General features: G+C 50.6%; 1 protein-coding gene across 1 annotated transcript; it reads left to right on the top strand.

Annotated features, from left to right (window-relative positions):
* The first annotated feature begins 4310 nt into the window (after nt 1–4310).
* On the top strand, nt 4311–6071 carry CEBPB (CCAAT enhancer binding protein beta). Its single transcript, XM_084271683.1, has one exon. The coding sequence runs from the start codon at nt 4551–4553 to the stop codon at nt 5535–5537; it is 987 nt and encodes a 328-aa protein (XP_084127809.1). The 5' UTR covers nt 4311–4550; the 3' UTR covers nt 5538–6071.
* The last annotated feature ends 10343 nt before the right edge of the window (nt 6072–16414 follow it).

Genomic DNA, 16414 nt, shown 5'->3' with positions numbered 1-16414 from the left:
CTCACAAACCGCAGAGGCTCCCTGCGCGAGGAGAGACAAAAGGCCTCAACAGGGACTTCCTCTGCAACCTCTGGAGCCTCTGCTCTGTCACCGCTCCCTTCATGGGCACTCTTCCTCGCCCTCCTTTTCTTGCTTCTGCTGAGCTGCAGAGCCGGGCTCTGACCTCCCGACTTGCCCTGGAACATTTTCGGTCGGGTAGGGGCAGGTATTTCGCTGGCGTTGTCCCGCCGGCCGGCGGCAGTGGTGCCAATCTCCAGGTGTCGTCTCTGCAGCGCTCGGTAGGGCAAAGAGCAACAGGCAGATAAAGTGGGGATTGAGCAACGCGGCACAGCAAAGGCCAAGCGTGCTAGGTCAGAGGTGAGCAGAAAAACCAGCAGAAGACCAACAAATGCCTGAGCATCACCATGTCACATGGGAACAAGGGGTAAGGGAGCACTGAGGGAGGGGGAGGACTCTGGTGCATAACAAAGAACTGAGGGAGGCCAGAAGACATGGCCTGCAACTGCCCCCGGAGCTCCCTGTCCCTGGAGACTGCAGGGCAGAGCATCGCAGCTGTGGTTTCAGAAGAGAGGAAAGCATGTGGCAATCGTTGCTTAGGTTAAAGTGAGGCAGAGTCTCGAGCCTGGTCTAAGAGCTGGGGGGGAGACGGAAGGAGAGCCAACCTCACTCGAGTTGAGACATTGTCCCGGTCTGACATTTCGTAAGAGCTGTTTGACAGTGGAGAGCGGCAAGTGGAAAGTCATAGAGTGAGATCTGGCCTCTGCTAGGTATGGCTTGGGAGCTGTTGCTGGCAGAAGGTGTGTGGCCATGTAAAGGGGGACCTGGGGCCAGGAAGAAGAAAAAACTGGAGCACACAGCGTGCTCAGAAATAAATTTCAATTTTACTTCTCTATTTGCAGCCTTTATTGCGACACCACTGCACTTAAGTCTTCCAGCCAAGGTCCCCTCCGACCCTCAGACACGTTCCCGCAGCAGCTCTGTGCTCTCCGTGCCTGCCCACATGCACAGACACCGCTCTGCCCTGGAAACACTCACGTTCTGCCTTTCAGCTCACCTCTGATGTACTGCCCACAGCATCTAGTTCATTGAGGCAACTGTCATCTTCTGGCATCAGCTTATTTCGTCCTTGCCTCTCCTGTGCCCCTCTGTGCTGTTTCAGTCTGCAGGTCTGTGGGGAGCAGATGTGCTCACACAGGCTTTGGCGATTCTCTCAGAGCTGCTGCAAGGCAAGTAACACAGGAGACAAGTCTGCAGCAAGAAGTGTCAGAAATTACAGACAGCCTTTTTCTGGGGTATGGCCCTCTGTCCACAGACCTCCTCATAAACACCTCAGCACCTGAGCTGTCTGCTGTTAAACTAACGGCATCTCCCCAGAGCTGCTGTCCTTCCAGGGACAGCTGCTGTAGACCTGGAGCCCATGAACTGGAAGGTTTGCCAGAAATCCTGGGAAATAAGACAATTTCCAGGAAGAAAATGCCTCTGCAATGCTTTATTGTATGTCTGAGCCTGGAGCTGGAAAGTTGTGGCTTCTGCAGTAGGAAAGGGGAACGAGAGCAGAATGTAGTTCATGACAGAAATGGGCAGGGAGGATGAGATCCTTCCCTCCACCTTTTCACCATCCTGGTATCCTTCTGTTACCCTCCCAGTATCGGTACTGTTTCAGACACGAATGCAGAGGAACCTGGATTCTATTGCATCAGAAAATTTTTTTCCTGCTCAAAAAGATGTTCTAAGTAAGTAATTTGTGAGTTGTGCTGTCTCCTTCCTCAGCTGACTAATTCTGAAAAAAAATAAAATAAAAAAAACATGAAATCGAGGACGAAGATGATGCCTCTCAGAGAAGTGCTGCCTTTGCTGAAAGTCGCTGTCAGGAGACACGCTGCGGGAGGGCAGCTTCCCTCAGGTTTTTCACAGAGCGAGACCAGTGCCCAGATCCCTTCACTAGGAGTGTCTGCGTCCCTTTCCTATCGAGAGCATCTCTACAGGGAGGTTTTCCAGGATGATTATTCGCAGCCTCTGCACATCTGGCCAGGCCAAGCTGTGGCACTCACAGGGATGGAGCTTGGTGTACCCAGACCTCCCCCAGTCCTCTGGGGTGTGAGGTGCCCTTTGCACCTGTTCCCGTTTCAAAACCCCCATTTCTGGCCACACATTTGTTATGACAAGTGCAGGAACGATTGAGGCCAGACCAGAGCTAGCTCAGAACCTGCTCGCCGAATGCTCGGGTTTGGGATTATGTGGTTAGTCCCGCTGCCAAGGTTCCCGTGAGAAGCTGAGAACGGACGTTGGCTCCGTTGGGATGTTGGGATTTGAGGTGAGCTGGAGGAAGTTTAAAGAGATCCAGGTGCAGTAGGAGTGGGGAGAAGGGAAAGAGGGGACAAGCTGGGCATCCAGCCTCAATTACCACCCCGGCCGCCGTGTGATCTCGGTGACTGCGGGATTACTCAGCGCTGCCCGGGAAGGGAGGTGTGGGCCACGCCACCCCTGATATAATCTATTTCACATGACACTTGCACAGACGCTTTATTTTGTTGGGAAGATCGGCCTGGGCAGGAGTACAATTTTCTGCCACAAAGCTGCAGAGAATAGGGCAGAAATTTGAAGAGGGCAAATTTAGATCTCCAAAAATATCTTGGAAAAACTGCCCGGGAAATTTACCAACCAGCCTCAGCGTTGGGTTTCAGCCAGTGGCTGTGGTGAGCTGGAGACCTGTCAGGGTTATGCCAAGGCAGACCAGCCACGCAGTTCAGCTGTCACCATGGCTGGAGACCTTCTCCTTGCTGGCCCCTGGGATGGTCTGGAGGTCAGAAGCGCAGGAGACCGATTTTCAGGAGTTGGGTTGCAAGGGCCAGTTAGGGCAGCCACTGGATGTAACTGTCAGATCAGAATGCAGGATAAAGATGCGGGGTGAGGGAGTGAGCAGCCCAAAGAACAAGCCCTGGCTCCCTGCAACCTGCTGGAGTCTGCACCCGATACAGATGTTTGTATTCATGAAGGTATGGGCTCCAACGGCAGCCTCCAGACCCAGTGCTCTGGCCAGGCCCAGCTCCAATTTAACCTCTGGTGCATTCACCAAAGATTAACTCAGTAGATAAAGATGGAACTAGAAGTATTTGAAGCCTGAAAACCTGTTAGGGTACTTTTGCTATGGAAAGAAAAAAAAAATCCTTTTAAAACTCAAAAAGAAAAAGCAAATAAAAAAAAAGAAAAAAAAAAGTCAGACAGAAGAAGACCCGATGACCCACTGACTGATTCTTGAATTCTTCCTCTTTTCAAAGCTCTGAGGTTTGAACATTATGAACAGTTGACTGTTTGAATCGTATAATGCAATACCTGTTCCTCTGGCTTAACGTTACAATATTTCCCACACCGCAGGATTGCTTCACATTATTCTAAGAGGCAGTGTCATTTTCCCTGCAGTGCTAGGTCTTCTTTACTGAGGCGAAGGACACTCCTACTTCCTTTAATTATATGTTTTGTTTTAAATTAATGTCCTTTATTCTGGAGATGAATCACCGGCTTGTAGACAGGTAAATGTGGGAGTAAGAGAGTGAAAATGTAAGTTTGATTCCCAAGGTGGGTGTCTTTAATTAAAGCGGACATCACGACTCGGCCTGCCCTCCCGAGCTCCAGCGCCCTTCCAGCCCCCCTCGGCCTCCCCGCACCTTCCCTCCGCAGCCCCGGGAGCTGCCCCGCACCGCACCGCACCGCGCAAGAGCGAGCGCGGAGCCGCCGGCCCCGCATGGGCAGCCGGGCAGGGCAGCCCTGGGCTGCTCCGCGCCGCGCCCGCGCCCTCCCACTCGCGCCGGGCACGGCCCCGCGGCCGGGCCGGGCTACCGGGGGGATAACGGGATCCGCCTGCATCCGCGGCCTCCCCCCGCCTTGTCCGAAGGACCCGGGCAAATCTCTCCCGTCCCGATTCCCACCACCCGCCCCCGGGACCCGGGCGGGGTCTGCGCCCGCGGCCGAAGGGCGCTGCCGGCCCCCAGCCCCGCTCCCGGGCGCCGGCACACGCGTGTCCCTGCGGCCGCCCCTCCGGCGCTCCCTCCCGCCCCTCACCTGCGGGGCCGGGGCCCGCTCCCCCGCCTTCCTGCCCAGCAAAGCCCCGGTTTTATTGCGGGCGGCTCGGCGGGGCACCGCACCGGCGCTCCCGCCCCGGGTGCCTCCTCCGGGGCCGGGGCCAGCAGTTACCGAGCGTGCGGAGTGGCAGGCGGCCAGGCGGTGACGCGCCTGTTGCTATGGGATCCACCGCCCCTATAAATAACCGGGGAAAGGAACTTTCCTAAGTCAGAGACTTTAGGACACGGGACCCAGAACCAGATGGTCCGGAGGAGACGCGCCAGCTCCCGCCGCAGCACCCGGAGCGGTGAAGCCCCTCCGCGCCGCAGGGACTGATCCAGCCCAGGTGGGCAGCGCACCGGGGGCCGTGCCCAGCGCCAGAGACTGAAGCAGGGTCCGGAGCCCCCCCACCCCGACGGCGGCAGCTCGACCCTCTGCCGGGGGGGCCCCCCCTGCGTCGTTTCCTCCTCCCCGCATCCCCCTTTGCTTTCATGCAACGCCTGGTGGCCTGGGACGCAGCATGCCTCCCCATCCAGCCGCCCGCCTTTAAATCCATGGAAGTGGCTAATTTCTATTACGAGGCGGACTGTCTGGCTGCTCTCAACAAGCTGCACCCGCGGGCGGCCGGGGGCCGCTCCATGACCGAGCTCACCGTAGGGGACCACGAGCGAGCCATCGACTTCAGCCCCTACCTGGACCCCTTAGCATCCCAGCCGCCGGCGCAGCCGCCGCCTCCCGCAGCAGCAGCAGGGGGCAACTTTGAGCCTCCCTGCAGCAGCGGCGGCGGCCAAGATTTCCTTTCCGATCTCTTCGCCGAGGACTATAAAGGCAGCGGAGGCAGCAAGAAGCCCGACTACACCTACATCAGCCTCGCTCGGCACAGCCACCCCTGCGCCAGCCAGAGCCACAAGCCGGGGGGGCTGCCGGGCTGCTTCCCGCCCCAGATCGTGGAAACCAAAGTGGAGCCGGTCTTCGAGACCCTGGACTCTTGCAAAGGGCCCCGTAAGGAAGAAGGGGGCGCCGGGCCGGGACCGGGGGGCATGTCCTCACCCTACGGCAGCACCGTGCGCTCCTACCTGGGTTACCAGTCGGTGCCGAGCGGCAGCAGCGGGAACCTGTCCACCTCGTCCTCCTCCAGCCCCCCCGGCACCCCTAACCCCTCCGAGTCCTCCAAGTCCGCCGCCGGCGGCGGGGGCTACTCCGCCCCCCCGGCGGGCAAGAACAAGCCCAAGAAGTGCGTGGACAAGCTCAGCGACGAGTACAAGCTGCGCCGGGAGAGGAACAACATCGCGGTGCGCAAGAGCCGCGACAAAGCCAAAATGCGCAACCTGGAGACGCAGCACAAAGTCTTGGAACTGACGGCCGAGAACGAGCGGCTGCAGAAGAAAGTGGAGCAGCTCTCCCGGGAGCTGAGCACCCTCAGGAACTTGTTCAAACAGCTGCCCGAGCCCTTGCTCGCCTCCTCGCCTCGCTGCTGACCCCCGGCCGGGCGCGGGGCTAGCGGAGCCGCCGCTCCCTGCGCTGCCCCGCTCCGCGGTGCTCCGCGCCGGGCCGGGGCGAGGGAGAGCCCGGGGGCGGGCGGGCTGCTGGGGCTCGTGTTTTGTTTCGTTTCGTTTTGTTTTTGTCTTTATTTACATGTCGGCGGAAGGCTCCGCCGCGGCGCGGGGACCTCACCGGGGGCCGGGGGCTGTCGGCGGGGCGCGGAGGGGCCGGTCCCGGGCGGGCTCTGAGGCTGCTGGGCGCTGGGTTATTTAAAAGAGCGAGAGCAGAGCAAGGGCAAAGTGATGCAATCCTTTAAGCATGGCTGGGAATGCTGTGTACATGATGCAATCTCGTGTAACTGTCAGTCATGAATTGAGTAATCTGTTAAAGATGTTCCTACAGGTTTTTTTTATTATAAAGAATAATCTATTTCTATAAGAAAATACATATGTATATTTTGGGATCTATGCATTCTTGCTACATTTGAAGCATTAATGAACAATTTTAATAAACTTTATGACTAGGCTGAAAATGTAGCTTGTTTTATTTGGAAGGCACGATTGGAGGTAGATGCAATGCAGGGCTGCACTTCAGCTGTGATCCGGGTTTTGTTGGTCTCTCGACTTTCTCTGTGACTCAGAGAAAGGAAAAATAAAACCCTGAAAACAAAACCCCCAGGAGAAACCCAGCAAAGCGCAGAGCTGGAAAGCTTTAGCCAGTTCTTGTTGCCTCATTCTCTTTCCCCTAATCACTTGCTTTAGCTGCCGCTCGGGTGTTGTTGGGGAGGAAGCGTTCGTGCTGGGGTTTTTTGCACTTCTTGCTGTTGGGAGCACGGAGTGAGGTGTGCTGTCCAAGCCATGACCCATCCTTGGCAGGGGAGCACCAAGTCTGAAGTGGGAGGGAGAAAAAGTAAGAAAGGAAATGTGAAAGGGTCAGGTTTGTTTTCTTTACAGAGTTTCTATGCTCTGAGCTGTGATTCAGCATTTCTTGTGTTTGTAGGTTACAGGAATAAACACGAGAAAGTAGCATTTCTGTTGGATGTCGGTAATTTGGCCGTTGCTCAGGAAGCTCTCAAGACACCTGGCCAGGTGAGAGACATATGAGCAATTCCCTCATCTCTTCTCTTGGGATGTCTCACTAACATCTGGAGATGGAGTCTCTGCAGAGCGGGGCTTGTTTCTGTGTGCACGCGTGTTTGCTGGGGGCAAGCGGCAGATGAGATGGGGGGTGGCAAGAGGAGGAGGATGTTAGTAGTGGGCTGTAACTTTGTTAGAGGCACAAGTAAGGCTCTGCTGGCCTGTGGAACGAGGCAGCTTGGCCAGGGCTCCCTGGCTGTGCTCTTCCCTGCCATGTGCTGCTGCGCTGGGGTCGCTGAGAAGTTAACAGTTGTGTGGAGGGAGCTGGGCAAACGATCGGGTCTTACTCAGCATTTTCCATTTTCCTGTTAGACCAAACTGAAGTGTTTTTAGATCCAGATTCCCAGTGCCCCAGGAAAGAAACTCCTTAATTGCCTGTGCTTTATCTGACAGCTGAACGCAGAAGGATTTTTCTGTATAAAGACAGTGGAGTTGAATTTGCTGGTGTACATTCCCATACAGACAGCAGTGGATTGCAGAGGGCCAGATCTTGAATTTGTGGCTTATTTCTAGGGTTTCTTTAGCATGTTTTCTTTTGAAAGAAGTGTTCTGATTCTTTGCCTCCTTCAGATGAAATCTCCCAGAGCTCTCACTGAAATCGCTACGCATTCCCTGCTCCCGCAGTGCCTCCCTTGCTCCTGCTCGGAGCTGCGGAGTAGTAAGCAGCAGAGTGTCAGCCCTGAGACAGACTTCTCCCGTTTGCTTTTTAATTTGCACAGTGCAGTTAAGTTGTTTTCAAGAGCCCCTAAGAATAGATTTTCTTGGGTGAGCTCGCTCCTGCACCAGCATGACTCAAGCTCTTGCAGGCAGGACAGACGTTAGATCTTGTCTTGACTGTCCCTCGTGACGATGATTGCTCCAGCCTCCCGTGGCTGTTTATTCTACTGTTCTTCTAGTTACGAAACGTATCCACATCGTTAGATCCTATTTTCTCGCTGTGCTGTAGGCCATGTAATGTCACCCAAACTTGGAAGCAGCCTTCCCAGTCAGGAGTGAGCGCTGCTGAGGGTAGGATTGCTGGAGGACCGAAGATGCCCTCAGCTGCATTTCTTTCTTCCTTTATAAATGTCACAGCTTCCAACAAAAGTTCAGTCTGTGGGGGATGGAAGGCAGGGTAGATGGAAAGATAAGATGTACTAAAGGTATTTATATTTGTTTAAATAATAGTCCAGTTTTGGAGATAGAGCTCTATCAGGCACGAATGAGCTAATCCCTGTCCTTAAACTTTGCCTGCCACAGCTCAGGAGAGCCAGGGCGGCATTGCTGCCATTTAAAGAATGATGTTTAAGTTTCTGCTTTATTCCAGTATATCTCTTAATTACAACTACAGCTTTCTTGTTCAGGAGGAAACATGCAGCACTGTATTTCTGTCAGAAAGAGGCGATTACAGACAGGGAAGTTGAGGGCGTGAGCACACCAATCTTACGCTGGTCTCAGAAGGAATCTGTAAAGGAGTTGGAAAAAGAATTCCTGAATCCTTCATTCTCAATCTTGTACTAGCCACATAACTTACATTTTAGGAGCTTTGTAGTGCTATAAAATGTATGGAAGTGGTGAAATACCCTGCTTTATAAGCAAGCATATGGAAAAGCCCCTTTAATTAAAGTATTTCCTAGAAAAAAATAGTCTGGGAGAAAATAGTTTGGAAATTAATCTGAGAAAACTCCGAGCACTAAAGGAGACAAAAGATTCCAAATACCTTTTCTAATGACAGTGAGGGAATTGGAAAATCCCTGCCCAACCAGTGGCTCAGCTCCAAAAGAGTTTCCCATTACAAACACGGTTCTGTTGACTGAAAGCAGCACTTGGTGCGTCTCAGCTGTGCTCTGTCGGGGTCTTTTCCTACGGTGACCCAGTGCAGCCCGTGTAAGATCCATGCAGGGAAGTAAAGGCACTTACTGCCCTGGTTTGTTTGAATTTTATGGAAGTTCATAAACAGCATCTTGTCTGTTTGGTTGTTTCCTCCCGGCTCATCCATGCAGGTCTTTCTCACCACACTGCAATAGCTGCATTTCTTCCCATGCAGAAACAAGTGTCTAAGGCTGAATCCCAGTGCTGACACCCCCTCTCCAGAGCACTGTTTCATCATTTGAGGGGTTCGAATTCGGTTCTGCTCAGTTCTGGAAAAGGAATCATATGTATCACTTTAAAGTATTTGAAAATGCAGTTTCCCTTATGTTGGCAGTTTTTCTATCTATTAATAGGAGTGACTACTCTCTGTTTATCTGCCCAAAGCACGAACAGCCCCGTGTGGTGCTGCTGTGAGACCTCTCCTGCTGCCTTCCTTCAGTGACTCGTGGAAGGTGCAGGAAAATTTACGCTTGTTTCTATACGAATTGTTTCTCCTCTGTCAAACAAAATCACCCAGATTGCACCAGAGGGTTCCTGGGCGGGAGACTTGATCACGTTTGATAACAGAATGTTTTCTTCCTCGCTGCAGTTCTGCAATAGCCTTCAGACACCAAAATTACAGCCTGAGAAAAGCTTCATGCACAATGTTTGCCTTTACAATTTCATTGCTAGAACATCTGTCATTGATGTGGATGTGTATCAAAATATGAAGTAGGTAGTTCTCAAGCAATGTTTCATTAGCTGTGACCAGAATAAAAGTCAATGCAACTCAGTATCTGCTTTAATAAAGAGAAAAAAATGTATATAAGGCCAAATCACACATCTTCTTTTTGTTATTTATAGTGATATTGCTTAAGATACAGTAAGTGTTGCCTTGTATTTCCCTGTCATTCATGCCAACACCAAGTGAGTCTGAAGCACAAGCAGGCTGGAGCGGCAGGGATCCGCGGTCAGTTGGCACCAATATCGATCCAGTGGATCTGTGTACGGTGGATGGTGGGTAATGACGAGCTTGGTTCTTGCTCCTTTTGCTACTGATTGTTAAAGCAAAACCAGAACCAAACCTCTCTTGAGCGTTACCCTTCTTTGTGTTTAAGTCCACACAAATGCTGGACAGTCAGAATTTCGGGGTGAACATACAGTAATCTGAAGTGAAGAAGAATCTGAACCGATGCCTGTGCATTGAAAGGGTCCTGATCTGTTCATCATGAAGTCCAGATAAAACCAGGAATATAGGGAACTACTCCCAAGGAAACAATTCCCTTCAAATTCTGAATCCTTTTTTAATCAAGCAGTGAAGTAAAAATAAAACCATGTGGCCAAACCTGTACATGAAGTATGTGAGGGAATGAGTTCTCCCAGAGAGCTGCTTGCTGAACAGATGGGTAAATCATGGAAGGAATGAAGTTCTGCTTTAGTGTTTGGTGGGACCCAAACCATAGACTGAGAGGTTTTTTTCTCTTTGCAACATAAAGCTAAACCTGGGTAGAAACTCTACCCTTGGATAGTATCCTGAGGTTTTCTGAGGTTCCTGATCCTTTCATGTGACCGAAGGCTGTTTTGCCCCAGCCTGGGCAGATGGGCAGCATGATCTACGGTGAGTATGTAAACACTGAAAAAGATTAGATACAGCCTTGGGCTGACATCAGGATCATGTGAGATTTACGGTGCGGTGTTAGCCTGATGCAAAACCATGTGAAATTTCAAGAGAGCTCCTCTCTGAGATGATGCTGCTAGGGAGACAGCGTGGGCACCTGCGGCTCCAGCCCCAGGGTTGGGGGCCAGCACCCCAGTCTTCAAACCACGGCCAAGCAGAGCTCTGGTTCAGCACTGCTGTGATTCTGGTTTGCTCCCTTTGATCTATGGAAACCAAAATGCCTTTCCTGGACATTTCCCCACCTGCTAAGTTGTTTGAGTGTCTTGTTTTGGATAAAAGCCTTCCCCCCCTCCCAGAAGTGCCACTGGTTTTATCTGCCTGGACGTGAAAAACAGCAGGGCTGGAGTTCAAACCCAGGAGAAATGGGTTAATGGTTGCTGAAGCAAATTGATTTGCAGTTGCACAGGGACACATTTAGTTGCAAACCTTCCAACTGGTTGCTACAATTTCACAGAGCAGCACCAAATATAACCCTCATTTGTTCTAAATTTTTCACAAATGTACAGATTTGCTATTAAAATTAGTCAAATAATAATATAATAACAACAACAATAATATTTTCCAATAATAATTTCTAGCTAATTAAAAGCCAAGGAAGACTTTGATCTACATCTGGTTTTCTCCTTGTGCTGTCCAATCTGCTCTTGCCTCTGGGATTCCTGTACCTCATGTAACATAGCTGTCAGAGCACTTTCCTTAGAGTTCAGGGTGCTCAACTCAAAGATTGGCATGAAGTCTCATGTTTTTGTACATTTTGCAGACAAACCCTCTGAGGACTCAGGCTGTACAAGTGGTACACCTCTGCAACACCTCTGTGCGTTGATGCCAGTCTGAGCATTTCTCTAAGAAGGGGGTTTTTGACAGTGGCTGTGAGGTGCTGCGGTCCCTCTCCCCAAACGAACCGGGCGCAGCAGCTTGTTTGTTTTCTATAAATACCTTGGGTTTGCTCGTATATTGCAACAGCAGTTCATTAAGCCTGTGGTAAGCAGCTCATTGATGTTGCCTAGAAATTACAGCAATAGGAATCAGTGTCCTTCAGACAACACGAAAATCCCTCTAATGCCTCCTCTGCTGTGTCCCCTCCTCCGTTAGCTCACCGGCAGCTGGGTCCACAACGTTGTGCAATGTATTTTCTATAAGCGAGTGGAGGAGCGTTGGGTTTAGAAACCAGCCATGGTGACATGACGGGACAATGATTTCTGTGCAACACGGTGAAACAATCACTTGGCTGAAATAACTCAGGAAGAGAATCACAAGAAGAAGAGAAAGTGCCTGGAGCCGGTTTGAGGAGCACAGGGAGCAGCGGTGGCTCCTGCAGAAGCATTGTTCTGCTCACGTCCCCAGCTAGATGGTAACTCGGGGCGGATGGTTCTGACCTCCATGTGCCAGACTTCTCCAAGCCCAGGTGTCTGCTTGAAACCACCAAATACAGATTCCATCTCTCTTGTTTTCCGAAATACCAAAGGTCAGAAAATGAACCTAGAATGTAATTTATTAAGACACTTAAGTGTACAAGGAGCAGAGTAAGATCTGTGGGATGACTTGGCACAATGTGAGGAGAAGAATTACAAAAAAAGGAGTAATTATCAAGGAGTTTGGTTGCTTCAAGGAATGCAAGCTGGACCACAGCCATGTAGGCTTAACTTCGGCTCACAAGCCAGCTTTTGTGCCAGCTCTGAGCAGCACTGCTTTCCTGCTGCTGGCTTACTGATGACCGCTCATGGTGGCACAAAGTATTTCTGTGCTTACAGCTGAGAACAGTGCTGATTGCTGGGCTGCATCCTGGGGCTGAAGGAGTTGATGAGAGGGCAGGAGACCTTCGTGTATGCCTTTAGCTGTTGGGTGTGCAGTATCCTTAACCAATTTCACAGCAAATTATGTAGCTGCAGAGTCAACGAGTGCAGAATGCTGACAGAAGTGAAGATGCAGGTAAATGCTGAGCTTTGACACAAATCTGGTCCTGGCTCTTTCACCAGTTTATCATACATCTTCAGACCATCAGTGAGCCCCTACATGTAATAGAAGCTTCATGCACGTATGTGCAGCTCCAGTGAAGTGCAGTTGCCATAGCTGCAGGTATATTTGCCTATTATATATTTAGATCCTGATCTTACATACGTGCTTCGTTTTATACACGTAGCTGTAGTGATTTCAGTGGAACTATTATTACCTGCATGAGTAATGATAAATTCATAGATCTGTATTTACATGGCTGCATTTACATGGATCTGTATATACATGGATCTGAGATCATGGTGGCTCTGGGAAACCTTGTGTGTCTCGCTCAGTTTTACAGCACATGCGCCAGCAAACTCTGAGCACTTTCATTTCATGTCTTTTCACATTCAGGAGAGTGGCCCATGCGCTGACTTCACTTCTCTTCCTGTACCAAAGGAGGTGACAGTGGCTTCAGCAATTTTGCATTTCCCAGGGGAAGAAAAACCCCAAGAAAACCCCTGACCAGTGGGTACAGCCTGTGCTCTACCAGCTACCGTTGGGTCCCAATTCAACAAAGCACTTGGGTGCATGTTATACCCAAGCAGAAGCAAAATGATGCTGCACACAAGCTTTAAAGGTCTGGATGTGCCAAGTGCTCTGCAGAAACATCTTTCTTGGTGGCAGCTGCCCACCCTCTGGATTCTGCTGCTGTGCTGCAGCCGTGGCACGGGCATAACAAAATGTGTCCACAAAGATGGTGAATGAGATGCACTCAGACAGGTTGAGAGGGATTCTGATTTCCTCCTCCTGTGCTGAAGGAGCCCATCCAGTTTGTGTGCTGGCCAGGTCTGGCAAGCCGCTGTTTCGGAGCACGGTGCTAATACCTGGCTGCTCATCAAAGGATTCTTGAGCAATAAGCCACTCCACATCAGCGAGAGCTGCTGCCAGGAACCATGGACTTCTGTGGGCTGGAAGACAACTGATAAAGCAGATGCTGAGAAAAGCAACGATGCTGGCGTTGGGCAATCAGAGTGCTACGAATGGCTACTGGAAAATGTTATTTTTGTTTTAGTTCTGCAATTGCATAAGCCAGATTTGCTGAAGGTTCACAGGGACATGGCTTTTGTACAGGGCTCACTCGTTATTTTTTGCAAAGCATTTTAGTGAGATGAATGCTTCCACATTACAGGGAAAAACCACTACTCCTTGGTAGTTCTTCCTCTGTTAACAGCAAGCGGGAGTCGATTGCACCTTTCCCCAGAATTAGGTCCTGTAGAGTTTGGCTTGTGAAGGATGGGACGCTCACATAGGTGGGGATGATGCAATCACACCTCTTGTCATACAGTCCTGCGCCCAGTGTAGGGGATACAGTTCATGAGCAAGGCTGTTGGATTGGGAAGAGTTTGCCAGGAACGACAAGGCACGATGAGGCCTTCAAAGAAGGAAGTGATACTGAACAGCACATGGTTCTGGGAAGGCTATTGCAGTGATGGGAACCGTTTCCAACAGACAGGCTAGGGGCAATGAACTATCTTCCCGCTGACCTCGTGGTAACATGAAGTGAAAACTCCACTCTAGTGTTTTCTGCCAAGTCCTTAAAGGCAAAACCTGAGCAAATGGCTCCCGCGGTACTTCACTAGCAGGTGCTCTTCTGCACAAGCCCTGCAAGAGCTTTATTACCAGAGGTACACTAACTATTAAACAGCCATAAGCCTAACCTGGTATTTACTGTAGGACGGTGCCTTTTTATTGCGCAGAGGGAGGGAACTCCCTGCTCAGCCCTCCAGGTGGTCCCTTCGGGGCAGGGTTGAGGCACATTGGTGAGAAGGGGTGGGGTTGGGTGGGAGAGGCTGTCATTGCTGCCCTACCTGTTCTGGGCATAAATTGAAATGATCAGTCTCTAAATCCTGACAATTAGGCATGCTTTACTGGCATAAGAGTCAGTTTACTACGACAGGTAAAACTAAAATGTTTCTCTTTAAAACAAAAAAAGAGGCAAAATCCCACTTCAGCCAATCTACCTGGGAGAGCAGGGGAGCCAGGGCAGGGTGGGCTCTGCGGGGTACCTGACCCAGCCCAGCCAGGCAGGAGCAGGGCAGGGGTCTGCAGCACAGCGCAGCTCTGGCACGGAGGACTGGACGTATCTGTGCACCCTTGTCCTTTAGGGAGCCCATGGAGCCGGGCTTGGGGTGCAATCTGCAGTTCCCTGCAGCGTCCTCTCCTCTGCAGTAACTCTGCTTGACTTTCAAGGCAGCATCAGATGTGGAAAAAAATGGTGGTAACCCTTTCCTAGGCTCCACCTGCCAACAAAGCTCCACCTACTTGGGAGAGCAAAATGAGATGCTTTTTACAAGACTAAGAAATGTCTAATCGAGGGAGTACCTGTGCTCTCAAGCTAGTGGCTTCCCAACCTTACGATCAAGAGATTCCTATGATGAAGGCAGCACTGTGAACCCCTCTGGTCTATGATTTCTTGGTTTCTGCAGACTGAGGCAGACTTTGTTCTGTTTTTTGTACTCTGCTCCCACTCTGAGAGTTATCTGGGTTACTAGAAAGGCCAGAAATCACTGGGTTGGTTTTCTTCCTCAAAGAAAAGCTATCTTTGCAGTATGTGCTTCTGCCTGTGAAAACACGGGTAAGCTGTGCTGCCATGCTGCCATGAGGCATGAGGCTTCATCCTCATCTGCATTCAAAGAAGAAGAGGGTGAGGACCATCTCCCAGCAGCCTAGTATCCCTTTCTCTTTAACCACTCTTAGGCTGCTCTCTGTGGGTCCAACATAAGTGCTGTTGGTATCAGCGTTTCAGACCTCACTTGCTTCAAAACGGGCTTTATTCTGAGGAGAGTTTGTCACTAGCATTTGGGGATGTGGAAGGTTTTTTAGGAAGTGGACAAATGGGAAAATTGATTATCTATGTAAAGCACATTTCCCACTGCGTAAAGCTCGCCTGTGAGGAATGCTGCCTTTTACTCTCCTGTGTCCTGGGAACTCCGACCGACTCAGCTTCCTGCATCCACAAGTTATCAAGATCCAACTCACTCCTGCGTGCAAACCTAGGGCAGAAGGGCCCTTTTCTGATAAGCTGATGTCTTGCTGCAGTACTGGGGACATCCCCCCACTACCTATCCCCTTGTCCTGAGGGGAGATGGAGGTGAATGTGACCTCCCAACAAACACCTACCTCAGCTGATGTGTCTCTCTTCCAGCCTCTCCCCAGGGATCAAACATTAGCCAGGGATCTCAGGAGGGCTTTGGCCATGCAAGCAGGTGGGATGTGTCACAGTGCAGGAGGGCTCTGCATGGGTCCTGTGCAAAATGCTCATTTCAGCCCAGATGAGGCCTTTCAGCCTCTGCTGCAGGCTCTGCCCTGCATCTCTTAGGTAGGAATGATGACCTGCTGGCTCTGGAGTAAGGAAAGCCAAGTCCCCTGTCTGGCAGTGCTGCCGACTTGTTTCAGGTTACTTCACCCTTCTCTGCCTCAGTTCTTTTATCTGCACAAAGATGTTTCCTGGAGTTGGGAGAACAGGGGAGGGCGTCTCAGAATATTTATTTAAAGAGCTGTGAAATATGAGATAAGAGACCTTGATAATACCACATATTATTTAAAGTTCATATTCAAAGGTAAAAATATGAATGAATTCAGCAGGGAAAGTTCTGTGGTGAAAATGACTGGAAGCACAATTGTCCCATGCTCCAAACGCTTCCCAGGCAGTAACGTGACCACATAGAGTTTGGCTCATTATATATGTAAAATAGGGAGATGCTATTAGAAAATAATTCTTTTCACTCAGGAAGTAGGGAAGCCTGTCCTCAGGATGAAATCCTCTTCAGGGGCTGTGTTTTTATCATGGCTCATTCTTCTTAAGGTATTAGAAATTGCCCTCAAAGTTGGATGCTGTCTTCTCCCTTCTCCTGCCCATGGAACCTGAGCTCTGTGTTCATGGAACTGCACCGACTCCTCAATTTTCCTTTCACATTCCCTTCCTTTCGATGGAATGTAATTCCTGACCTCCGTGGGCATCCTTGCGGTTTTCTAGTATGTTCAGGGACATGCTGGGATAACAAACTGTCCTCGTAATCAGGCCTCAACAGTCAGCACGGGGAAGGACCGAATGGAGTTCATAAAAGCACCTCTGAAAAGCTGATGAAAATGTTTAAAGAAAAAGAAATCAGCAGTTTTGTACTGCAACGTACTTTGCAGAGCAGAAAGTTAATGAGCTCTGGGGGAACACACTCCTCTGGACTGGCTGTGTGTGGCCCATTATGTCCCCTTTTGCCCACTGAGTCACCCA

This window comes from Gallinula chloropus (genome assembly GCF_964237585.1).
Source record: "Gallinula chloropus genome assembly, chromosome: 16".
Lineage (NCBI taxonomy): Eukaryota > Metazoa > Chordata > Aves > Gruiformes > Rallidae > Gallinula > Gallinula chloropus.
The sequence above is the reverse complement of the archived record's forward strand: the minus strand, read 5'-3'. Positions and strand labels throughout refer to the sequence as shown.

Bases quoted from the DNA above. Each gene is read 5' to 3' on its own strand.
- CEBPB (XM_084271683.1), top strand. From the start codon at position 4,551: ATGCAACGCCTGGTGGCCTGGGACGCAGCATGCCTCCCCATCCAGCCG.